The 27,215-nt window shown below is 45.1% G+C and overlaps 2 protein-coding genes across 2 annotated transcripts; both read left to right on the forward strand.

Annotated features, from left to right (window-relative positions):
- Window positions 1–3,027: 3,027 nt before the first annotated feature.
- LOC142185209 (ankyrin repeat and SOCS box protein 12-like) lies at window positions 3,028–5,814 on the forward strand. The gene is made up of 2 exons (XM_075260491.1): window positions 3,028–3,782; window positions 5,061–5,814. Exons 1-2 carry the CDS (start codon window positions 3,032–3,034, stop codon window positions 5,198–5,200), a joined length of 891 nt encoding a protein of 296 aa, XP_075116592.1. The 5' UTR covers window positions 3,028–3,031; the 3' UTR covers window positions 5,201–5,814.
- A 5,891-nt stretch (window positions 5,815–11,705) lies between these two features.
- On the forward strand, window positions 11,706–23,498 carry AMER1 (APC membrane recruitment protein 1). The gene is made up of 3 exons (XM_075260300.1): window positions 11,706–11,801; window positions 15,993–16,123; window positions 16,422–23,498. The coding sequence occupies exon 3, from the start codon at window positions 16,521–16,523 to the stop codon at window positions 19,794–19,796; it is 3,276 nt and encodes a 1,091-aa protein (XP_075116401.1). The 5' UTR covers window positions 11,706–11,801; window positions 15,993–16,123; window positions 16,422–16,520; the 3' UTR covers window positions 19,797–23,498.
- Window positions 23,499–27,215: the final 3,717 nt, after the last annotated feature.

A 27,215-nucleotide genomic window follows, 5' to 3' on the forward strand; every position in this document is an offset into this window, starting at 1 on the left:
CAGGGCTAAGCCAGAGTATAACCACGTACACCATGATTTTTTAAAACAAGCCCCAGATACACAAGTTTATTCACTTTTCTATTCTTTAGGTTCCTTTATAAACATCAGCCAATTCAGAACACATTAATGGTAGCCAAATCCAAACGCCTAAGTATGTGAAACTTAGGGACTTGGCTGAATGGCCATCAGTATCTTAAGCTGGACAGTGTATGGCCATCGGTATCAGTCTGTCTCAACTCCAGGACGTTGCACTTCTCCCCTCTTCTCAAATTATATTTCAAGTCTTCTTACACATCAGGCTAGGGACTATTGGCATTGATGCATCCAAATAGACACAGGCGTCGGATAACAACCCCAGGGATAGGAGAGTTTGCTTTATGAGGTGCGGTGAGTGTTCAGTTGCTGCGGTCATGGCAGTCTCAACACTTTCGGCTTCATTTGGATCAGAAGTGCAGGGACAGGGAGCTGCGGAGCTAGAACGGAGAACCTGAATGAATGGAGTAGGTGAATATGCTTTTTTAATGTTACACCTCCCAGTCACAGAGCTTTATCCAATTCGTCCAGAAAATGCCTTTAAATTCTGCATGATGCTTTCTTTACTCCATCTGTTTTTGCAGTTTTTTCCAGCTCCTTGGATTTTATATGTGAAGGCCAGGTACATGCTTCACAGGTGATTGCAAAAGTAACCTATCAGGTTGATAAATGTGCAATAAGTTTAGTAAATACATTGTAAAATGATATGATTTAGAGTAAAGAAATACTGCGGAGCGGTCCATAAATCCCATTTATACTTCTGGTCTAAGGGCTTGTTTTGACAGCTGCCTTGGCTATTTGTGATCCTGGTCAAGAAAAAGCAAATGGCCCCATTATCCTTCTTGTGCAAGTCCCTGTGCATGTAGAATTTTAGGGTAGATCGGGGTCAGCGACCTTCGGCACCCCAGCGGCTGTGATACTACATCTCCTAATATCCTCATTAGTTCTGCAAGCAGTTGCTGAGTATTATAGAGAAACACAAGCGCCTACTACTGACATAGCCCGGTACAGTTTAATGTGAACAGTTGTCAAATACGCCATCTGCTGGTAAAAACGTATCACACAGCTGCTGTATACTATAATGCACTGGCGGGCAGGTTCTTGTGTATATAACAAGAGCTTTGCACATTCCTGGAGGAGGTGCTTTGTATACACAGGAAGCAGTCAGCTCAGTGCAACCTTTTTGTAAGCTCATTGCTGGGACTAGGAAGTGCTGGGACTCCTCCAGAGAATCCAAGGTAGGCATGTGAGATTTATTGTAAAATAAATGTGCTTGCTGCAGGACAAATCCTTTTTGGAAATGTTCTCGCAGTCACGTTAAGGCTACACTTTTAATCTTAGCATTGCAAGGTTATAATCTGTGAGTAAAACCTGCAGCTATAGAGGACATGCTGAGGGGGGGAGGAAACCCATTGTTTAAGTCACATTGCAGGCGAAGGCCTCATGGTTCAGAGAAGCAGCAGTTTTGCCTATTGCAGAAATACAGTAAGTTTTGCATTGGCAGCAGAGGGAATGAGACTCTGGTTAATCTCACACTGTCGAAAAAAAGGAGCTGCGGAAAAGCTGCATGGTCGAAAACTTGTGTTATACAAAAATGCAGCATATTAATTTTAGCTGCAGAATCGTGAACATCTGTAAACAATTTAACGGAATCAGACGTGTAGATGGTTAGAGGGAAAAATGTGAAAAAATGCAATGCACGTTTTCTGCAGGTTTTACTGCAGCATTGTTTAGCTGTATTTCACTATCTGGGGCCATAGTTGTACTGTGTTTTTTTAATGCAGGAAATGGATGGGATCTATACAGATCAGATCAGGTTTGTGGTGGCCAGCCTGTGTGTCCCCAGACTAAGGCTTCATGCACACCACCGTGTATTTTCACGACAACAGGACAGGTCTTATTCTTGTCCATTTTGCAGCCCGTGGTCCCTGATGTCAGGGGCCAATTGGGGCCGGGTCATCCATGTGCCCTCTGTGTCATTCAAACACGGCCCAGTGACTTGCACATGGTCATGTTTATATCGCCCCCTAGCAGCAAATCACTGGAAATAAACACTACGGAAAAGACCACTGTAGAGATGCATCGCGGTTTTTGGGCAGTGTTTTTCACAGAAAGTCCGCAGAGTTTTTCTCTGTGGACTTTCTGCTTTTACTCGACCCATACGGGAAATGCCAGCGTAGGTATAATTGACAAAAACACTTGGCAATTGCAATTGGCAGGAGCCTCATGGTTTTTTTTGCCTTCCCCTGGATCAACACTGTAGGGGATTGTAGGGTTATAGGTTGGACTTGATGGACTGATGTCTCCATCCAACCTCATCTACTATGTAACTGGCGAGGTTGCATTGTGTGAATGGAATTAGCTAGAACCCATTCCACTTTACACGTAACGTAAAATGCAGCGGTTTTTTGCATGTGGTCTAATCCCATACACATCTAATAAAGACTAGGTTAAACAACAATCATGCTTTAAAGTTTGTGTCATTGCCAATTATGTGCCCATTTTTTTATCAAATAATAAAGCATTTTCACTTGGGATAAAGTTTATATAGTTGGAAACTTTGTTTCCATTTTTTGTTGTTGCTATTTTTACTTCCATTAGTAGATTTTGAGCACTTCTATAACATCTCTATTGCATTGTATTATACATAATAACAAACACTGAAAGGCCTCCTAGACCTTGACCTGTACTGAGATGGGAGAAGCTGTCACCAGATAGTAACCCATTAGCACCAGGGGCCAATAGGGTGACAAAGGGCATCTCCTCCCTCAGGTGGAACAACTTTGTTTCTGTTGACTTAAGGAGTTAAACAAAAGGTATAAAAGTTATCTCTAATCCTGAATGTCAGATTGATAACTGTTGCCAATGGTGGAACTCCTCTCCCAACCCCCCTCCATTAATGCACCCTATAACAGACTGTATATGTTGCCAAGGCTTTGTAAACCATCGGTAAATGATGTAACCTGGTTCCATTTTTCATTCCAGAATTTTTTTTTTAATGCTTAAATACAGAGGACAGGAAGATGACCATGCAGAGAGCCGTTACCTCCACCTTGCAGTACAAATGGACAAACCACAACACCTAGCTGAGTTGCTGAGCCAGGACAAATATAAGAACTATATTAACAGCAGAAGTGGATGGGGTGTCCCGTTAACCCTCCTACGTCTTGCAGCTTCTAAGGGCTTTCTGGAGTGTTTGAAGATACTTTTAGCCAATGGAGCAGAAGTGGACTGCTTAGATGCAAAAGCGCAGACTCCACTCTTTGCAGCTGTGAGTGCTGGACACTTGGACTGTGTTAAAGAATTATTAAAAGCTGGTGCCAACCCCAGAGGCAGTGCCTACAATAACTGCTCCCCCGTGCTGACAGCATGTCAGAACGGTCAAGCCAAAATTTTAAAGATGCTTCTGGATTATGGTGCAAATCCAAATATTAGGTCAAGGAAGCCACCAAAAGAAACTATCACAGGATGTTCCGGCCCCTTGTACATTGCTGCTGTATATAACCACTTGGAATGCTTTAGGACACTGCTTCTTTATGGAGCTGATGCAAATCACAATTGTATAGACGAGGACTCCTCCTACAGAACGTCTCCTGTGAGTGTGCTAGAGTTATGCCTGAGGCTTGGCGGTAACCCAGAGTTTATAAAACTTCTCATTGAATTTGGTGCAAACATATATCTATCCAAAATGGAGGTACTTCAGTCAGAGGCACATCCGCAGTCTTTGGAGCTTCTACAGATAGAAAAAGGTAAAGTCCTTTTACCGCCACAGGCGTTTTTCGAGTTACTAGTATGGCGGATGTTGGGAAAGGGTTAATATAAAGAAGCATTTTCCTGTATTTTGGCTGGACCCACATACAGTCTCAAGTTATTAATCCTAATTTTCAGACAGTCTTTTTGTAGCAGTTTTTGCACCAAATCTAGAAGTGGAAGAATTTTAGCTACGGTTGAGCTTAATGGACGCAGCGTAGCTCTTTGCAATGCTGTTTCCGTAACTCTGATAGAACTGAATGGGATTTATGGATACAATGTAAATCATTGTTTTATGTCAGGAAACTCATTTTAGAAATAGCTGCGGGTCTGCTTGCAACTTTTCCCAAAAGAGTCAGTAGCGAGGCTTAGCAGCAGAGGGACATAGCCTCACATGGTCTGACATGGCTATGTACACATAAGCGCTAGAGTCCATTGGAGACTCCGTCACGTCTACCTGAAAATTGGAAAAAGAGGAAAAAGTCTATTTCTCCACCAGTGTTACTTTTAAAACAACAAACCCCATTATAGTGAATGGGTCCTTCAGACACTGTTTGTTACTGCTAATTTAGGACCAGAGGAATGGAGAGGTGACACTTCAGTAGCAGTGACCTCGGGTGCATAATGTCAGAGAAGTGCATTAGAGGTTGCGAGGAGGAAGGGAAGACACAGAGGATGACACAACGCCGCAGAGGAAGACACCAGGCTCCCAATTATTATACTCTAGGGTCTAAAGCAGGGGTCCTCAAACTGCAGCCCGAGGGCCACATGCGGCCTGCCAAGCACTTCTGTCTGGCCCCGTCGACAAGCGTGCATTTATAATGAAGCTCCTGGGGAGCTCGGGCCAGGCCATGGAGCGCACTTCACTTTACCTATTGGAGGGCACCGCTCCCGATGTCTGTGCGACCTGCTCTGCCTCCGGCCCACTGTTTAAAAAGTTTGAGGACCCCAGAGTATAATAATTTACCGGTGGTGGCCATTATAGTTAGACAAGATGAATTCCAAATTGTTCAGTTTCATTAACAAACGGTTTGGAATAGTCGGATCAAAACTTCTTTATTGCGAATCGATTCGCCCCTCTTTATACCATTAGTTCAACTTCTCTTCATCATGTCTAGCTCAGGTAAAAATGAACAACTGATTCATGTGAAGACACCTTAATACAATATAATGTCTTGTGTTACAGGATTCCCTGATGTTAAAGGCCCGATGGCTAAAAAATGTTCTTAGTAACAGTTAAATGTATTGTATATTGATATATGTCTATCACTTTGCAGCACATCCCAGATCCCTGATGGCTCAGTGTCGCCTAACGATAAGGAGAAGGCTAAACCAAATGGGAAGGTTAAGTCTTATTGGTCAACTGAAAATCCCGCTAAGGATATTGAAATACTTAAAGCACCAAGATTGCTGCTGAAAGAAGAGTGACAAACGTGACGCCAAGGAATATACGGGCAGCCAGAAATAAAATAGACATGTTTAAATCAAGTGTTGTCTTATCTGTATAGGAATAGGGGAAGGGCTTTAATGATTGATTTAGGTTTCCCTATAGGTATAGAGGAAACCTAAGCAAGCTTGTGAAAAGTGATGTGGGGAAAAACTGTGATGTATTTCTACTGCGGTTTTTTGCTGTGGGGTCTTAGCCTTACACAGGAAAACTTTCTGACTCTAGGGCTGATAGATGACATCACAAGTCAGTCGACTCAGATTTTTAAGGCATTCTACACAGGATGATGCAAACTCCTTAAGGGGCTTTTGAAGCCATACAGTTTACATATTGTCAGCAGGACATCCACGTTCTTAGGAACGCTCATTCATCTGCCCATATAAAAGGGCTTTAACACTTTCATAGCTTTGAAATTACAGAATAAGCCATAATGAATCTACAGTCTCTGTTTAACCCCTTAAGGACACAGGGTAGTTTGGGCCTTAAGGCTCAGACCCTGTTTTACAAATATGACATCTTTTACTTTGTGAGGATAGCTTCATAATGCATTTACCTATCCAGGTGATTCCAAGATTGTTTTTTCATGACACCTTGTATTTTATGTTGTTGGTAAATTTTGGTCATTATACTTTGTGTTTGTTAAAAAAAAAGGAAAATATACTGAAAATTTCATAAAATTATCAATTTTGAAAGTTTCTGATATTCTTGTATAAACACATATCACAAAATTTTTCCTAATTAACGTTTCCCATATGTCTGTCCTATGTCTACTTTATATTGACATTTTTTTCACTGTCTTTTTACTTTTCTAGGATGTTAGAAGGCTTATACATTTAGTAGCAAATTGTCAAAAAAATTTCAAGATTTTGTTTTCTAGGGACTAGAATTGCATGTTGCAGAGCCCTAGAAGTACCACAACAGTGGAAAACTCCCAAAAGTGACCCCATTTGGGAAACTAGACCCCTTAAGGAATTCATCTAGGGTACACAGTGAGAATTGCAATTTTCAAATCATGTATGCCATTTCAGTCCCTGATATATCGTGCCTAACATTTATTACCGGAGACGTAGACCTCATAAACGTAGGTTCTCCTGGAAATGGCTCCTATATGATACCTGGACACACAGGGGAAAGAGGCAGCATGCATCATGGGGATAAGCTATCTGGAGGGCATCAGGGTAAAATTAAATATCAAGGGATGTATGATAAAAGTGAAAACATTCTTTCATACAGAGCCCTGGTTTTTTTTTCAGGACTTGTATCACACTTGTATATAGTGTCCTTCCTTATCCTCCTCTTTGAGCAGACTCGGCACCTTTTTTGATTCTTTCCCTTCTTGGAAGTTTGAGGAACTTTTCCTGGAAAGTGCTGTCCTGGTCCTATGCATGTGGCCTCACTTCTAGATGTACTGGGTTCCCTCCCTGGCCTCTAAACAGGAGGTTCTTGATATCCACCTCTTGAAAATCCAGGTAAGTTCCCCTCTGGCCTGCACATCTAAATAATACCTATGCATTGTACATTGCCATCTGTACAATATGCACAGCCAGTTTTTATACCACACCCTTGATTTGCGCATGGCGCTGTAGGGTTTCAGGACTCGATCTGACAAATCCACCCCCCCCCCACACGTACCTAATGTAGTCCGGTTTGGGGGTCCCTGTACTGGTGTGGCCATGTATTATTATCAATACAAGGACTTCTCTCTTGTCCTTGACACACAATACATTGCTGGTAGATTGTACCCTGCTCTCACCCCTTCTGAGCATTTGCACAAGCAGGGTCTTAGGGAGGCCTCTCTGATTTTTCGGATGGTGCCGCATGCTGCAGTATTTCTGGAGGCAAGGCTATTGAAGAGTGCCACGCTGGTATAAAAATTATCCGGGTAGAGATAGTAACCCTGGTCCAGCAGTGGGTGTACCAAATCCCACACAATTTTGGCAGTAACTCTCAGAAAGGGGGGGCTTTCTGGAGGATCAATTCTGGTGTCCTTCCCTTAGTAGATACTATATCTGTAGGTATACCCTGATGCACTCTCACACAGCTTATACATCTTCACACCGTACCTTGCCCTCTTGCTTGGCAGAATTTAAGCCTCCCTTTAAGACATACCAGCGATTCATCTATAGAAATAAACTTCTCGAGGGTATACTTGGACAAACCCGGCACTGAAATGGTCTACTAGGGGGTCTCAATTTATATAAGCGATCAAAACTGGGGTCATCTCAGGGTAGGCACTGTTCATTGTCTGCATAGTGTAGGAATCGAAGTATAGCCTCATAGCGCATCCTGGACATTGCAGTTTGATATAATGGGGTGTAGTATAATATGTCCATGCTCCAGTAGTCTCTAAGGAATGGCTTTTTTACAAGCCCCATGTTTAACAGGAGTCCCCAGAATGTGAACATTTCATTTGCTGTTACAGGGGTTCACCTGTGGGATTAAGAAAGAAATGCACCAGGATTTTTTTTTTTTTTTCAGGCCATTGCCGAAAAAGATGGAGGCGGTGCTGGAGATTTCTCTTGCAGCATTGGGGACGCCCCCAATGTTGTATGAGCACTGGGGCCCGCCCCCAGTGCTGCGAGAGAACTCATTTGCATATCGACGAAAACTGGGATTTATACCGAATGGCGACCCGGAGAAGACATCTAAAGGTAGGAGACGAATAGCCTTTCTTAAGGTCTTCCTAGGTGTTAGGGACAAAAAATTGAGTTTTGATAGGATCCCTTTAAGGAAATTTGGCTGATATACCAAACCATCAATAATGTGGTCTGTGCTTCAGATATGCTATCACGCTGCTACATAGATGGATAGAAAGGAACAATATTAACCCCTTCCCGTCATGCGCCGTAATAGTACGGCGCATGTCGGGTCTGTAACTATGGCGACTGCCCGGGAGCCGGGCGGCCGCCATAGCCACCGGGTGTCTACTGCTTTAAGCAGTAGACAACCGGCTCTAATGCCTCCGATCGGTCCCCGGACCGATCGGAGGCATTAACCCCTCCGGCGCCGCGGTCAAAGGCGCCATTTTCCCGGCGGCACATGGGCGCCGCCATTTTGGCCGGGATCGCCGGCTCCTGGAGCATGCTCCAGGGCTGACGTCCCGTTGCCATGACAGCCGGGAGCCTTGTACAGGCTCCCAGGCTTGTCTGCAAATCCTTTCTTTTGCAGGCTGGTCTATGCAGCCTGCAAAAGAAAGGATGCTTTTTTGCAATGCATTAGCATTGTAATGCATTGCATTAGTGATCAGACCCCCTGGGGTTCAACACCCCTAGGGGGTCTAATAAATGCAAAAAAAAAAAAAAAGAATTAATAGTTTAAATCACCCCCCTTTCCCTAGAACACATATAAAAGTAGTTAAATACTGTGAAACATATACATGTTAGGTATCCCCATGTCCGAAATCGCCCGCTCTACAAATCTATAAAAATATTTTTCCTGTTCGGTAAACGCCGTAGCGGGAAAAATAGTCAAAAGTGCCAAACCGCCGTTTTTTCACTGTTTTGATTCTGATAAAAATTTGAATAAAAAGTGATCAAAGCAATAACATTTCCCGAAAATGGTAGAACTAAAAAGTACACCCGGCCCCACAAAAAAAGACGCCCTATGCATCCCTGTACACTTACGTATAAAAAAGTTACGACCGTCAGAATATGGCGACTTTTAGAAAAAAAAATTTTTAACACAGTTTTGGAATTTTTTTTTAGGGGTCAAAATGTAAATAAAACCATATAAATTTGGTATCCTTGGAACCGTACCGAAACACAGAATACAGTGGACAGGTCATTGTGGCTGCACAGTGAACGCCGTAAAACCAAAGCCCGTAAGAAAGTCGCAGAAATGCATTTTTTCTTCAAATCCACCCCATTCTGAATTTTTTTCCTGCTTCCCAGTACATTATATAGAATAAATAATGGCGGCATCATGAAGAAAAATTTGTCCCGCAAAAATTAAGACCTCATATGGCTCTGGGAGCGGAGAAATAAAAAAGTTATGGGGTTTAGAAGGAGGGGAGTCAAAAACAAAAATCAAAAAATGCCATCGGCGGGAAAGGGATTAAGCCACGACTTGGGGAATATACAGAGGACATTTAATTTAATGCACTTATATGTCTATAGGGAAGGAAAGCTCTGTGCACTGTATGGGGCGCCACACACTGTAGTGGTGGAGCCTGGAACTGCAGCCACACTCCCACTCAATTCCATTTATGTCCTGTGGACCCCACACAAGCATCGAACATCTATATAGTGCACCCCCATAGCGTTAATAAGTTCTTCACAGTTCCCCAAATAAGTTTCCTTCAGCTCCCCATATAGCTTTTAAAACACACGATCAATCGCCCATGCACCGCCAACGGTAGAGCTTGTTTGGGGTACAGATATGAAAAATACATCCATTCTTCATGAGACCCCTATGAACCCCCCAAATGTAACTTCAGTGCAGGGAGCACACGCAAGCACCCCACAGCTCTCCATATGCCCCCACAATGTCACAGTTTACCATTTCTCCTTACAGTAACATATCTCACAAAGGTATTAATCCCGCTATCACCCACAGCTCACCATGCACCCCAAAACTCTGCCCTATAGTCCACATGTACCCCACAGCTCTGCCCTATAGTCCACATGTACCCCACAGCTCTGCCCTATAGTCCACATGTACCCCACAGCTCTGCCCTATAGTCCACATGTACCCCACAGCTCTGCCCTATAGTCCATATGTACCCCACAGCTCTGCCCTATAGTTCACGATGTACCCCACAAATATAGCCCCCACATCTCTCCATATTCCTCCACTACACAGGCTGTAACTTTCCCTCACGCCCTGTCAGTCACATAAAGCCAGAAAGTCCTTGAGTCCAGTATTTCTTCTTTATCCTCACCCCTCAGCCTCACTCATTACCCCTCAACCTCCCCGGTCACCCCTCAGCCTCTCCTGTCACCCCCTCGGCCTCTCCCGTCTCCCCCTCCGGTCCCTCTCCCCGGTCTCTCCTCGGCCTCTCCTTCCTCCCTCTCCCCCTCCGGTCCCTCGGCCTCTCCTTCCTCCCTCTCCCCCTCCGGTCCCTCGGCCTCTCCTTCCTCCCTCTCCGGTCCCTCGGCCTCTCCTTCCCCCCCTCTCCTTCTCCGGTCCCTCAGCCTCTCCTTCCCCCCTCTCCTCCTCCGGTCCCTCGGCCTCTCCTTCCTCCCCCTCCGGTCCCTCGGCCTCTCCTTCCTCCCGTCTCCCCCTCCGGTCCCTCCTTCCTCCCTCTCCCCCTCCGGTTCCCCGGCCTCTCCTTCCTCCCTCTCCTCCTCCGGTCCCTCGGCCTCTCCTTCCTCCCTCTCCGGTCCCTCGGCCTCTCCTTCCCCCCTCTCCCTCTCCGGTCCCTCGGCCTCTCCTTCCCCCCTCTCCTCCTCCGGTCCCTCGGCCTCTCCTTCCTCCCTCTCCTCCTCCGGTCCCTCGGCCTCTCCTTCCTCCCTCTCCTCCTCCGGTCCCTCGGCCTCTCCTCCTCCGGTCCCTCGGCCTCTCCTTCCTCCCTCTCCGGTCCCTCGGCCTCTCCTTCCTCCCTCTCCGGTCCCTCGGCCTCTCCTTCCTCCCTCTCCCCCTCCGGTTCCCCGGCCTCTCCTTCCTCCCTCTCCTTCCTCCGGTCCCTCGGCCTCTCCTTCCTCCCTCTCCTCCTCCGGTCCCTCGGCCTCTCCTTCCTCCCTCTCCGGTCCCTCGGCCTCTCCTTCCTCCCCCTCCGATCCCTCGGCCTCTCCTTCCTCCGGTCCCTCGGCCTCTCCTTCCTCCCTCTCCGGTCCCTCGGCCTCTCCTTCCTCCGGTCCCTCGGCCTCTCCTTCCTCCCTCTCCGGTCCCTCGGCCTCTCCTTCCCCCCTCTCCCCCTCCGGTCCCTCGGCCTCTCCTTCCTCCCTCTCCCCCTCCGGTTCCCCGGCCTCTCCTTCCTCCCTCTCCTCCTCCGGTCCCTCCTTCCTCCCTCTCCGGTCCCTCGGCCTCTCCTTCCCCCCTCTCCCTCTCCGGTCCCTCGGCCTCTCCTTCCTCCCTCTCCCCCTCCGGTCCCTCGGCCTCTCCTTCCTCCCTCTCCTCCTCCGGTCCCTCGGCCTCTCCTTCCCCCCTCTCCTCCTCCGGTCCCTCGGCCTCTCCTTCCTCCCTCTCCTCCTCCGGTCCCTCGGCCTCTCCTTCCTCCCTCTCCTCCTCCGGTCCCTCGGCCTCTCCTTCCTCCCTCTCCTCCTCCGGTCCCTCGGCCTCTCCTTCCTCCCTCTCCGGTCCCTCGGCCTCTCCTTCCTCCCTCTCCTCCTCCGGTCCCTCGGCCTCTCCTTCCTCCCTCTCCGGTCCCTCGGCCTCTCCTTCCTCCGGTCCCTCGGCCTCTCCTTCCTCCGGTCCTTCGGCCTCTCCCCTCACACACTCCGCTCCCTGTATTACACCTACATCGATGTGATGCACTAGACCCCGCCCTCCCCGTAGGTCTCGCCCCTTCCTGTGGCATCATTACCTACCAGGCGCTGCTCCATTCTAGCCACGGCCGTGCTGGGACACAGGAGTCCGGGCACAGCGAGCAGGACAGCGCGGAGGCGGCGCGGCCTACACCACAACATCGCAGGTAAGAGACTAATCGCAGTGTGCAGCGCACCTGTGTGCATGAGGGAGAGATGCGTTTGTACCTCTCTATCGCGGCTGTGCTGAGGTCCGGACTACTGTAGTAAATAAGGCCACTGCCATGTACAATGGGGGCGTCATATGTGTAGTGTCCATCCATCATACATGGGCCAGCCTAGGGTTATAGCAGATGGCAGGGACAAGAAGCATCTGCTATGGCAGGTCAGCAGAGTCCTGGCCAAGTGTCTGTGCAGATTGTTGTGTGTGTCCCATATGATATCAGATCTTGCAGATTGTGGTGTGTGCACAGATTGTGGTGTGTGTCCCATATGATATCAGATCTTGCAGATTGTGGTGTGTGCACAGATTGTGGTGTGTGTCCCATATGATATCAGATCTTGCAGATTGTGGTGTGTGTCCCTTATGATGTCAGGTCTTGCAGATTGTGGTGTGTGTCCCTTATATCAGATCTTGCAGATTGTGGTGTGTGTCCCTTATATCAGATCTTGCAGATTGTGGTGTGTGCACAGATTGTGGTGTGTGTCCCATATGATATCAGATCTTGCAGATTGTGATGTGTGTCCCTTATGATGTCAGGTCTTGCAGATTGTGGTGTGTGTGCTGTAATAACATTTCATGCTCTATATACAAGCTGTAGCATGCAATCTCCCCTGAGGGTCCAGGGTGTCAGTATAAACCAGTGTTTCTGGGTCTATGGGGTTTGCAAGTCTCCATATATAAGGATGCAGTGGTCATTGGGTCTATGAATGTTGTGCAGCCTGTAAAGCACACTAGTTACCTCTAGGACCCGGGTCCCCAGCCCTTAGTAGGCACCGTAGTTTTGGGATTTGACATGAGTTTGCCCATCTGTGTATTCTGGTGACGTGTAGTATAAGGTGCCGGCATGGATACAGGCTCTGTTCACACTGTCACAGATGACAGACCCCTCGACTAATTATTTACGGTCCAGCACCTTCCTCCGCAGTGTCTGTAGCTTTGATGAGAAGAAAAGACAAAAATAGATCAGTTTTCTTGGAAACTTTTGGCATGCCAATAATAAAGCCCTCTTTGTACTGCACCTTAGCGCGTCCTGCTTTTGTTGTTCTTGTTATGTGACAAAGTTCTGCGAAGCTTCGGACCCTGGGACTTATTAGTACCTGCTATAGGACCGGTATCATACGAGCCGAGACAATAATATAAGGTCATCTGTCCTAACACTGCACAAGACAATCTGCTGCATGGAAAGCCGGATACATGGAACCTGAACAGGCCATAAGTATCTAATCCGTGCAGAACCAGCATGGCCCCCACATGGATCAGCTGTTCGGGGTAACTTTCCATGCCTATATACTCAGCACAGAGCTGTTGCCTCCAGTCTCTGTATAGTGTCTGGGCGCTAATTTTCCCTTCTGACCTGCAGTTTAGTAGTCGATGTTGAGATTATTTATACAGGTGATTCCACTGTCTATTGAATGGCTGTGTCGCAGCCACCCAAAATCTACAAAGTAAGACACCTTAGCTAAATTATCTGAATTGGGTATTTTTTTTTTTCCCCCTATCAGTATGTCTTTGGAGCGTGGAAGTACCTGGAGGAAACTTACGCAAACATAGGGAGAGCATGCATACTCCTTGCAGATGTTTTGTCCTTGGTTGGATTCAAACCCAGGACTCCAGCGCTGCAAGGTTACAGTGCTAACCACCGTGCCACCTAACTGGGTGTTTTTTGTTTTGTTTTTTTTGTGGTGGAATTTTGTAATGGCATTGCAAAGGGTGAATTTCTGCTGTAGGTGAGACAGGTGGATGAGATCTGTTTTGCTGCTGTCTATTGCAGAGGATCAGTCACCAGTAAGTCCATTGTGTCTAATCCGATGTAAGATCTAAGGATAGAGGCGATGCCTAATACACGGAGGACAATTATTTACTTAGGAAAACCTGAAATCTTGACCCTAGATGAACTGTGCTGAGAATCCTTTGCACTAGACAACTTCATTCCCAAGGGCGATAGTAGCAGCCTAAAGTCATGATGATGGATTTCACGTCCCCTGCGGAGCCGCAAGCCCAACTTTTTTGTCTGTCAGTTTCAGTGTTAGAAAACGGATACCTGACGGCTAGAAGGGGGGTCCAACGGGGTCCTTTGGGCTCTGCTATTTTCACAGTCTGTGTGTGTGGTTTTTTGACCAGGCCCAGCCAACCCTCAAATTATTATATGGGGTTCTCCTGAATCTCCCAATGCACATGTCAGGGAAGATGCAATTTGGGAAGTTGGATATAATGGATATCCCTGGTTTGATCCTTTTTGTTTTGAGGAGGAACTGGCACGAGTCTGGCTGCATCTTTCTCCCCTCTCCAAGTTTAGTATACATGCGTTGTATGCCAAATAAGCTGGACAAGATGGCTACCAGCTATTTAAAGTGTATGGCAAGTTTAGATAAGCGTCAAAAGAAATGTATTATAGAGTATGAGTCACTATGATAAATTTAATGCAGACTGTCTAGTCTAAAGGCCTCGTCACATAAGCCAACCCAGCAGGCAAAAAATGTGTAGACATTCCCGATCGTCGCCCACTACTCCGCTGCATTTAACTGCAGTCATCACTACTATATGGGGATGAATGGATCTTTGCATTTGTTGATCATACCGGATAATGGCACCAAGTAAAAGAGCCTTAAGCTTTTGTTTTATGTAAAGTTTGTTTCCATGTAACAACCATGTAATAAAATCAATTACTTTTTAACGTGTTTGCTATTCGTTCATGAAGTCTTAACTTACAGTGTAATTTTAGCAGATGCAACAAGTTAAAGATAGAAAACAAACTGCAGAGCGGCTCTAAAATCTCACATAACTCACCACGACATTGCTTGGAGGGGATATATATTATTGACATACAGAGCACCGACATCCCTTAGAAGTCTGATTCTAGGAAGGGAATATATTTTGCTATTTTTTTTTCTCTCTTTAGCAATTTCTTTTGTTCCGTTCATCTAATTGGCGTTGTCTTCGCAGCAGGCAGGCTCCTTCAGATAAATGGGATAGTCCCAAAATTACTGTAACTGCCCCATGAGACTGAAAGTTTTGTATAGTGGTACCTATGGAGTATCCTGTATCTAAACAGTCTCAAAGACAGAGGAAATTGTTGCAGAATTTGTGTCCGGAACTTATTTGTTGCTGTGGACAAGGCCATTATAGTTTTTTTGCAACACAGGTTTTGGTAGGTTTGTGTGACCTTGTGTACTTTACACGCTTGCCCATTTTGGAAAGCTTCACAAAATGGTAAAACGTGAGACTGAAGTCCGACTTCAGAGGCGATGATGGTTGAGTTCTCCTGTATAATGTATTTGACGCTTGACTGACATAAAACCATTTGGATAGTCGGGATTTGCACGTCTGGACTTTGTGCGACACTTTTCTAACACGGCTTTTATCAGATGGGTTTGTTATGGCTGCAGTTACTCCCCGGCTCTAATAACAGCTGCTCAATGCACTTTATGAGGGTCTAAACCTCATCCGAAATAATGGAGAATTTCACATGTTGCTCTGTGGTTTCACAGTCTGTTTCCATGTGTTGTCCCCCCCCCCTTTTTTTTGTTAGGCTTTGTGAGAATCCCAGGCCCTCCTCCTGCCATTACTTATCTATCATGTCCTTGACATGTTCTTTTCACCAGCTATTTTGAGAAATGCAAACGACAATGGGTGCACAGAAAAGTTACCGCCATGTCCCAGGACAACCACAGAGAAGAATGTAGGAATGGCAGTGGTTGCTCATATGCGGAGGCCTGATAGGACGCTCATGAACATCTACGAGGGATCTGCCTCAGATATCAATGTTCCAAATCTACCCCCAAAAAAAGTTGCACCTCATCGGATGATGGATTCACCTCTTAATAATTTTTACACTTCTTGGGTGGTCCGTATGCCTTGAGCTGTTGGATTTTTTCCATATACTGCCGAGATTTTTGAGATTTGGAGCCCGCGCACGGATTACTGCTCTGTATGGGTATGATAGTTGTAGTTTACAGTTCGCTGTAGTCTGCAGTTTGTCCAAGCCGAATGGTCTCTGAGAACGGTGAGCTTCTTCGAAAAGAGAGATCCACAAAGTGTCTGACATTGTGAATGACTAAGTTTGGGTATATAGGTTAAATGGCAAAAAAAGTTATCGTCTGCCTTCAATAGTAACCCTTTCATGGTTTCATTTCAGAAATAAATGTCAGCTCTGTGGTGACCTTGTTTGCAATGTATCTGCTATCTGGTGGGAAAGATGATGAACCTCTGGATTGTTGGCTCCTCCGTGTGCGCACCCAACGCTTCTTTTGACTTGCGTTTCACACAGTAAGTTATTTCTTATTTCTATAAAATAACCCTTAATACTGTTTGCACTTATAGGATGTAGGTTCGAAGATAATAGGCTAAATGGACACGACTGTGTGCACGAATGCTTGTAGCCGGGTTGTAATTGAACACGGCCAGCACATAGTCATGTTTACGTAGCCAAAGGTCGCAGTAACGCCTGTATGGACACTTGTCCATTTACTATATCACATAGGCATTTGAGGCTATACAGGTTTGGTGCAGCTATGTGTTTGGACAACTGACTGATGGCAGTTTTATTTTCTGCTTATCCTTGCAGGAATACCAGGAATGTCTCTCTGTTCGTACTAGTCGGCCTCCAGCGCCTCCACAGTTTGTCTCTTCTAATCTGCACACGGATTGATACCTAACCATTGCCATGGAAGCTGGCCATAGTTGCCAAGAGGAAACCTCTGGCATGAAGTTATCCTCTTCAGTCTGCGAAACACCAGATGATGGTCCCCATGATAGAGAATCTGCCAAAATCGACACTCTCCCAATACAGACAGGGTCATGTGTGGACCAGCAAAGTACAGGAAAGAAAAAGAATCCTTTCAAATTCTTCGGAGGTAGAAAGAGTATTTGTACTCTGCCCAGCTTCTTTGGCGGAAAGCACAAAGGTTTAGGAAAAGGTGGCCTAAGAAAATCTGTGATTAAAAGCAAGACCCATGACTGCATCAGTGATGTGCAAGAGGATGGAAAAGAAGGTTCCTCAGATCCCATGGGCCGACCTCACGGAGGAGATCTTTCCACCTCAGGAAGTACTCTTCCCAGCTCTCATAGTGCGGACTCTGGCATTACTTCTCCCGTTAAGCTTGACTTTAATTTTCATGATATATCCCCAATGGGAAGCACCGAAGGCTTTGAGAAAAAGATGAACGGCGATAAATCATTTTCTTTTCCAAGACCAAAGAAGGGGCTTAAGGGATTATTCAGTAGCATCCGCCGTCACAAGAAGAACAAAACCCCTGACCCAGAAAAGTGTGAGCGATATGACCATATTACGCAGAGCGTCATATTAGAACGGTTAAATAGATTTTCGTCAGAAGATGGTGGCGTGCAAGACGGCAGTGAGCAACCAAAGATCAGTGGCCTACACTCTGATATATCAACAGAGTCTTCATTGAATGTAACTGTCGAGTGCGACAAGGACGAGATGCCAGCTTGTTCAGTAAGCCCATCTGATGCTGCACCACACAAACCCGAGGAATTGCTTGTAGAAGGCAACGAGGTCACCCCTGTAGACCAAAATCCAACCAGTGATTCTAAACTGGATGGCTTTACTGAATGTCCAGATCCAAAAGACGTATTCACAGATGGTGGAAAATCTGAATCTAGTGACCGAGATCCTCTTCCTTCTGCTGGTGACCAGCTAAGCCTGATGTTTGAGGATGTCTCGTCCCTGAAGAGCTTTGACTCTCTTACAGGTTGTGGCGATATCATTGCTGAACAGGACATTGACAACATCAGTGATAATTCAATTTCAGTAGAAAGAAATAGAGAGGCAGCAAAACGAAGCTCCTGCCTTGTTACTTATCAGGGAGGTGGCGAGGAGATGGCAACCCCAGACGACATGGAGGAAGAGTACCTTCAGCAACTATTAGAAAACGGCCATGAAGCAGATGCTACCTATGGAATGGAAGATGAAAAGGAGCATGATGATATGTCCAAAAGCTTTACCGAATTGGAACCGAGTGCTTACGCTATGGCTGCTGAAGATGCCTTTGTGGACAGGAGCGTCCTCAGTAACCCAGAACTACTAACTCCTCAAAGCGATCAACAAGAGTCTGCTCCCAATAGTGATGAAGGGTACTATGACTCCACTACTCCTGGCCCCGATGATGATGGTGGAGAAGGTTTTTCCCAAAAAGAACGTCTTCCAAGAGACAGCTACAGTGGTGATGCACTTTACGAGTTTTACGAACCTGACGATAGTCTCATGAGTCCTGCCCCTGGTGGCGAGTCTTTGTACGACAGCAAAACGGTGTGCTCGGAAATATTCGATCAGTTTTTTGACTTTAGCCTTCCCTTAGACAGTGACTTAATTCAGAACATTGAACACAAAAAGGGAGCGACCGAGACTGAAGAGGAACGCTTGGCCGTGATTCAGAAACAGTTATTGTTCTGGGAAAGGCAACGAGAAGCAGCAATGAAAGGAATGGATCATCTCGGTGAAGATATTTTTTCCAAAGAAAAGCCAAACATTGAATGTGAAATTAGAACTGTTGGCTTAACTGGCAAGAACAAGGACTGCCTTATTAGGGAACAGTATTTATTACCTAACCTGATGAAAGAAGGATCTGACAAAGGAGCACAACATGCTCCACCCGAGAAACTTGACTGGAAAGACTTCAAGGAAACCACTTTAACAGAAACGATAAAACAAGGAGGTTACATGCAGGACTTTAAGGGGAATGGCTTTGTAGAAGATTCTGGTTTTGAGTTGAATGTTGATAGCCTTGGAACCCAAGACCAGACACACATTGCTAAACTTTCCAACCAGAATGTTACCCCTTTGGACCACATCCAGAATGTATTTGATTCTGACTTTTCCTCCATTTCTGGATATAGTCAGGACAATGAATGTGAGCAGGCCGTGAACTTTTCTCAAACACTTGTTGAGTTTGCCAAGAATGGCATGTTATTTTCAAGTATTTCTGAAAGACTTGGCACGGCTGGCTCAAGCTCCTCATTCCATCACAATCTCAATGCTCTTCCTACTATGGTGACCTTTGATATTGTAGATGTAGAGAATGAAGGTGAGTGTGAGCAACAACTAGACCTAAGTCCAGATGAAGATGTTGTTTCATCCTTCGAGGGCTTTGATCACAGCTATGTACAGGAGTCGTTGGCCGAGTGTGATGAGCAACTACTGCAGATGGACTCTCATCATTCTTTCCAAAGTTTTAACTGGGGAGTGACCAGTCTTCCTCGTCACTTGGACCAGTATAAGCAAAGCCCTTCAAGTCCAGTTCCCCTTTCACTTAACAGAAGAAGCAAGTCTCTTGACACAGAAAGTTTAGAGCTAGAGCTTGGCACTTTGCACATGCCCAATAGTGGCCTGAAATCCTACGATGATCTCGTTCCTTGGGAGGATGGTAAGAATTCTTGGCGATGTGAAGTTTCTTGTGTACCTGGGGAAGGGTCAGCTTTTAATAGATGCAATGTTTTGGAGCAGATTGTTCCAACAAATGGGCAATTTGAAACCTACGCACCCATTCTGCCTATGAAACAGGGCTGTAGCCGAGAGCCTCAGGGTTCTAGTTCAAGTAGCCAGCTGCCAATGGACGCTAGACAGATGGCAAACACTACAGAACGCTTACAGTGTAACACTAGACAGTCCCAAGAGGGCTCCATCTCCTTACGATACTCCAGAGAAAGCATTACAAAGAAACTTGCTCGTGTCCCACCAATGGAAGAGCAGAAAGGTGTAAATATAGATTATACTTATGATTTTCACACCCCTCAAAAACAAACAAGGGTTAAACCAGTGGGTATTACCCAAGCCATGCCCCAACAACACAAACAAGAAGACTTCAGTTCATTACCAGACTATCTTGAAAGGGCTGGGCCAACCAAGAAAGGGAGTTTGGACCATAGAGGGACATCGGCAAATGACTGGAGTAACAATTACAGCGAATGTTCAAACAGTTAAAGTATTTTACAAGAGGACACTTGTGCTTTTACTCAATTGTTTTCGGGAATTGAGGTCTGCAGACGCTTAGGTCAAAGCTTCAATAAGCAAAGCCAAAACCGAATGGAAGCGTCGGGCTTATGTTTTGCAAATGCAATATTGTTTCTTTTTTATTATTTATTTTACTTGATATTTAACCACAGGTTTGCGATCTTGTTGCTTTTTGTGGTTATTTATTTTATCAGGCTGTTGGGGTTTCACTAGCACCGAGGCGGGTCAGACCTCACGTATGTCGATTGTTTCACTAGTTTAGTCTTCTAACTTCTAATGCAATGATTTCCACACCACAGTGCTTTAAACTACATTGCTATTGCAGAAGAATAAAATGGCGCACGGATGAGACTGAACACTAAGGAGGCCCCTTCACGTGCAGGAGCTATATTGTCAAAATTACCCCATTTTATTTCTTATGGGTTTAATATGCCGGGGAAAAACAATGGCCTTCGTATAGTTAAGGGGACAAGGAAGGTTTAGTAGTGTTATGTTTATCAATGAGAAGCCAGGGGTAGGCAACAATTAAGGTTGACCCCTACATGAAAGTCATGAAGCCTCTATATGGGGATTCCCCATTTTTGGACAGTAGAATGCCCCAAGTCCTGCTCCCCTGCCCCTTCTGTGCCTTGTTTTTTTTAATAACTACTGATCGCTCCTCCTGCACTGGTTTGCAGATGAGGCCGAGTGACCTGTATGGTCTCATGGCCATCCAACTGTTCCGAAGTCATGGATGGGATCGATGTCGAAGGATGACAGAATGGGGTGGGTGATCAGCTCTAAAGAACACTGTGCAGAGGGGAAGTTGCTGTTCCTGGAGTTTGGGGCTTATATGTGTGCTGGGGATTGCCGAGACTCCGCTCACATTTAAAAAAATAAATAAATAAAAGGGGAGGGGGATCCGTTGCTTTCATATTCCATAGTCCTCATTGTAAAACTTGCGCCTTCTTTGTACAAGGTTGTAGAGTTTCATTTCATAGCCCTGATTTAGTATTTTCCTTTGTCCATTGGTGCGTGGAATGGGCCACTGATTTGGCTGTACCCATGAGTAGGAATCTGTTGAAGTAAACCATTACACAGAGCTTGCTTTTCGGGTTTCGCATATGTATAGTGAAAAAACGGAGAGGACAACCCCATGTTTAAACCAGACTTCCTATGATGATATATAATAGAAAACTATATAGAAGTATACTAATGGAACCTGACGGACCCCATTGATGGGAAATGCGGTTTGTTGGGTGTCCAGTTTTGTTTTTAAGGACTAATATTGTATGAGCGATGAGGTATATAAAAGCTAAACTACTCTTTATAGTCCAACAAATACTGACACCAGGTAAGTACTTGCAAGTAATTGCCAGAATAAAGGGGTGGAAGAAATGGCTTCTAGGATTGTCCATCTTCTATTTATTCCATAACACTAAGCCTGTGTGCTATAGCAGCGCTCTATACAAGAGCCGTAACTCACCGTGTAGCCTTCATATACACCTGGACAGCGAAAATGTTCTCATAAAGCAAACACTATACTAGGCACCTCAAAGCAGATAAAATCCGAATTATTCTCAAGAGTTTATATGTAGATGTAACCCTGTATTGTGCCTAGAAAGCTTTAATCTAATCCATAAAGACTAATCTTCAGATTATGGGGAAGATTTCGTGGCGTTATTCATGTCTCTGCCCTACTGCCATATAGTTACGTCCTTGCCGGCAGCACATTCCCTGTTTAGAAGAGCGGTTGGTGGCTGACAAGACGATTTTTATACCCACTTAAGAGGAGATTGACCACAAATGGGTTTTACTTTGTCCTCAGAACTCTGGGTATATTTACATGGGGGCAAAGGGTAGATATGAGCAGTTGTTCATGCAGTCGTGGCCCCTTGTAAAATATCCTTGAGGCTAAGGTCCCACGGGCCATATCCGCAGCACTAAAGCGCTGCGGGAAGAACCGCTGCATGAACGCATTGCGGTTCTTTCTGCAGCGCTTTTAAGAGAAAGTTCAGAGTTTTCCTCTGCGGACTTTCTCTTAATGTTATATCTACGGGAAAGCCGCCAGCGTTTCCGTAGATATAATTGATATGCTGCGATTTGCAAAGCCGCACTGCGCAGTGTCCGCACTGCGATCCTTTCCGCAAAGAGGGGATGGGGTTCGCATGAATCCCATCCACTTTGCCTGCACTGTACAACGCCACAATTTTTCCTGCAACGTCTACGCTGCGGGCAAATCGTGGCGTTTACGTAGGATGGGTCATCGATATCTGGTCTGTGTCGCTCCAACACCTGGACCCCATGCGGAAAATCTATTTCAGCAACCCCCAGGTCCCGGAAGCTGCTGCAATGAATGGGAATTGGAAGCCGTTCTGCTCCTACTGAAGTAATAGGATGGAGCTGCAGTTTCCCAGCACCACCTTTATATTGAATACAAGCCAACTGCTTCCATTCCCCGTCCACTGCTGCAGCTGATCAGAGCAAGTTTGGGTGTGTGATCCCCCACCCCACAGATCAAATACTGATGACCTATTCAATGGAAAATCCACAAATTGAATGCATTTTCAGTAATAGCATGTCATTATAGGACACTTTCTTCTAAGAATGAAGTATTCCCAAGCTGCGGTTTCTTTGCAGCAAAGTGTTTAATAATTTGTCTCTCTTCTTGCGCATCAACTTGTCTTCTAGCATAGACATGACCTCCACCACTTGAGATTGGTCATTTCTATAGGCCCCCCATGTAAATAATCTCCCACCTATGACACATTTAATGTCTTGTATCGCACTATTTATTGTGTACACTTCAGAAAACTCATAAGAATCTGAAGAATGGGGTCATTCGCCGCCGTTATTGTATGTAAATGGGTAATACCATGTTAAGTACTACTGTATAACCAATAGGGGTAAGCTGGCCATACACTAAAGAGAACACAAAAAAGGCCCATTTGCACAATGTTCTGCTTGCTCCTGCTTCTTCCATATGATAGATACTGACAAACTGCAGATTGTATGTGGACATTTTCTTAAAGTCTACCTAAACTCAGAAGCAACGATTGATCTTTCTTGCACCGGTTACTCCAAGGGGTTTTATGGACTAAAAATTTTAGGCTGTCCATTGTAGATTGACATCGGTCATCCACATCCATCGGCATCTTACAGAGAATGGAGCAGTAAGCAGATAGCACTTTTCTCTATACAGACACCAGCCACATACATCAGCCCCAGTTCATTTGCAGCCATATAGTAAGTTCAGGTTGGATTATAGTCTATAAGCCGAGCCTTGCGCCATTCTCTATTCCCCATACTGCCAATCCTCTATAGGATATTCTGCCGTCTGTAGCACAGATTATACATCACAGCCTGTGGCTTTTGGCTGGCACCATTGTGTTGTGTTGGATCTGTCGTCTGGTTTGGCAACTAGAATGACTCCAGAGGCCGGGGGTGGAAGTCCAGATTATTTACATGATCTGAAATTAAAAAAATGCAACACTGGAGTCCCCCACTAACTCCTCTCATTGGAAGTGGTGACTTCTCGTTGCACGCTGCGGTGACCATAGGATGCATTTGTGTCCATTCTCTGAAATGCTAGCCACATAAACCAACAACACTTGGGTATCGTGTTGTCTTTTATATACAATATTATAAGGTTGTACAGATGGAAGTGTAACTTATTACTGCTGTTATTTTTTAATGATGGTTAAACCTGAAAAATAAAGTTGCGTACAAGCATTGGTCTTCTGATTGTCGTAGTCGTGCAGATTCTTATGTTTGCAGCTGATAATAGACTCGGAAGCTCGCCGGGTGTCTCGTGCGCTTCTCCAGAGAGCAGGCTGTTACCATTTATTCCGAATGTTGCACTAATCCCTCTATAGATTAACTCCACCTGCTCTTTGCCTGGACTGTCCATATGTGTAGGGATTATTTTACAGTATTAGGTTCAGCAGGGGTAAGGAAGAACGTTCTGTTTGGCTAAATCACAATGGTCTCGGGGACAATATGAATATAACGGGTTTCTTTTGGAGTGATTAGGTATTCTTGCATATACATAGCCTGCATTATACATGTGCTGCCTTGTAATCTTGTGTGGAAAGTGTCACTTTCGAAAAATAGAGCTTTATTATACACACGCTGGCAGAAGTGAAGCGCACCTACTGCGCATGCGCAAGAAGTCTGCAGAAGAAGATGCTAGTGGACTGAAAACTGATCTCCAGAAGACGGGTAAGTATGATGTGAGGGGATTGGGGCTGAGTTATGTAGGAAGATAGATAGATAGGAGTTAGTAGTCTGCGGGTTAGCTAGGGAAAGGGGTGTGAGAGGGATGATGGGACAGCAGGAAGCTGTAAACAAATGCAGAGGATGCCAGAAGCTCCGAGAGAAAGCCAGAAATCGCTGAAAACTTTGCAAAAGGTATTTTGGTGCAATTATTAATCCAACAATAGCACTAAAATACTATATAAAAAAAATGCCCAGAAAACCCCTTTTAACCCTTTCTCAACATCCACCACACAAGTACTACTCTATGCAGGGATTTCTGCAATGCATTGCATTAGTGATCAGGCCCCAGGGGTTCAAGACCCGTAGGTGGGGGGGGGGGGGGGGCTAATAAATGCAAAAAAATAAAACTTCAAGTCACCCCCCTTTCTCTAGAACACATATAAAAGTACTTAAATATTGTGAGAAACATACACATTAGGAGCCCCTGTATCCAAAACCGCCCGCTCTACAAATCTATACAAATATTTTTCCCGTACAGTAAACACCCTAGCGGAGAGAAAAAACAAAGCGGTGGCAAGGGGTTAAATCTAGCTGGCTGCCCCCTGGACACTTCTCCACGTGCCTGTATGGTGCCTGGTTCAGATACAGTAACTTTCCTGCTGGAATCCCTTTAATAGTTACAGTTCAATGTCTAATTATAGGACTGGGGCTGCTTTGATGTAGTTTATTTGAGTAGGGGGCTGTGTTTGTTCCAGCATCTACAATCCCTTTAACGTTACCTGGTTGATCTCCTTTCTGGAGCCTTTCGTGATGATATTGGAGACCGTTCTGTCCCAGGAGAAGGGGAAACAGATGGGAATGAGTAGAAGAGGCGCTGCACTTAAAAACAAGTGAAATTGGAAGACGACCTAATTAGCTGTGACATACGACAAGCTGCCAAATTACTATGTGAACTGCCTGAGATGAGGCCGATTAGGGACCCCCGGGAGCCCACGCCCCAACTTACTAAATCAGACGTTAAAGATTATTGACTGCAGAACGAGGGCCACTATTTTCCTGTTGTCAAATTCTTATTTAATTGGTATTTTATGAGCGTGGACTTTCCATGAAGCCGGTGCTAGGATTATTAGTTGGATCGCTTTAACTGAAGCGAATTTCTGGATTTGTTTGCTGACAAGTCTGGAGTAATTACATTTCCTTTGTGACAGTCGGGAACTACTCTGCTAAAACATAAGAGACACCGGAGAAGGAAATTCACTGCAACGACTCTCCAAGTAAATAGAGTCATCCCTGAGACTGGTAAGAACTGTATTTATGTTAATAGAGGCATAAAGATCGTGTGTCTACACAGCGGGGCTCATCTACTAATCTTCAAATTTTTCTACAAACCTGCTTTGTCTATTAACCCCTTAGAGACACAGTGTAGTTTAGGTGTTCGCCAGCTGCCTCCTATTCTCACTTCCTGTATTCTTCAACAAGCTGGTGGACTGGCTTTGACTGTGTAAAGCCTAGTGACTGCATAATTTGTCCCTGATTTTGATGCAGGAAACCGCGTTAGAATCAGGACCAAAATACTCCTGCCATGGCTAGCCGCAACTGTCAGAAGCCTGCTCCGGAGTAGGCCCAAATGAATGGGCCTAGTCCGGAGGGATTGTCTTGACGCAGACGTGCTGTGGCGGTTTCTGCCTCAAGATAGGGCAGTTCACTTCCACTTCACTTCCACTAGCGGAAAAACGAACGCTAGCAGTCTACATAGACCTCTATTGTGAGGGGGGAGATTTTGAGGTGGATTCTGCGCCAAAATCTGCCCGCTCTTGCCCCGTGCGAACTAGCCCTTATGGAAAGGACCACTATGAAGTACCTCAGTAGACATAGACATTGTCTTTACAATGATTATTTATGGTTACTACAAGAAATTTAATATACATGCAGATCAAATATACACAGTAAATGTATATTACGTTACACAGGTCTATAGAGAACACTTACATGCAGACAACAGACTTGCAGTAAACTCAATGTTATCTTTATCAGTAAACTGTAATTAGCAGAACATAACACAATATTATAATGGTATGTGCAGCACTCTAAGGAGTGGAGGGATATCCCACATTTATCTGTGGCATCTTTCCCTTTATCTCTGCTTACAGTATATGATGAAGGCCCAAAACATTATGAGTATATCCTATGTGGATGACTTGAATTAAAGTACACAGATTTATCATACTCCTACTGAGTGCGCCTGTTTTGTTGATTAGCAGAAGTTAGCAGCTCTGAGAGCGTAATCCAAGCAACTCAGCCCTCCTCCCCTCCAGAGAGCAGTGAGTTACATCACCCATTCTATAATGCTAGATAAGGAGAGATACAGGCCGGGAACCAAGGAAACCAATGGGAGGAATAATATCACATAGCAGGCAAACAAAGCAGCATTTCCAAAGCAATGTATTTAGGAAAACGCTACAATGTACATAAGCTAGCAGTATAGATACCATCTCCACCTTCTAAAATTTACAACTAGTTTTTCTGTTGACATATGAGGATTTATATTTTGTACAAGTTAGGTCTGCAGTACAGCTAACTTACCAATGTCCATTAGGCTACATTCACATGACGCGTGACATCATCACTTATATTTTGTTTCTTTATGTAGGGCACAAGGAGTGCAGTAACTTTGGACATAACCACAAGGCCGTGGTGCGCTGTCGTAGATATAGGGGCGAATACTTCAGTACGTAAGTGTTTGATCGAGTGTGCTGCAATTTTTTCATTTGGTTTTGTATGGAGAAAACGCCTCGATATCTTCAACTATAAGAAATATTCCACAATTAAAATCCAAGAAATCATTGTGAATTTTTAATGAATATTTGCACACATTAAAAATGCACCAATATGTTCAGCCTATAAGGAAGCGTCGCACAAATCCGCCATATGCTGGTGCTTGGGATGGAAGCAAATGATATATTTTTAATACCGTTGGTCATGAACGCCAAGGCATTGGGTAGTGTGAAACAACCATTTTCTTTTCTACTCGGTGGGGGATCAGCATATAAATGACGGAGAACAAAGGCTACAGAGGGGCGGGCGGGTCTCTGTGATACATGTGAAAGCAAAGAGCGTGACGATACGTGTATCTAAGCGGCTAATTAAGTAGAAAGCCGCACCTGCCACCAGCAACGAAATTAATAACCCATC

The sequence above is a fragment of the Leptodactylus fuscus genome, chromosome 11 (assembly GCF_031893055.1).
Source record: "Leptodactylus fuscus isolate aLepFus1 chromosome 11, aLepFus1.hap2, whole genome shotgun sequence".
NCBI lineage: Eukaryota > Metazoa > Chordata > Amphibia > Anura > Leptodactylidae > Leptodactylus > Leptodactylus fuscus.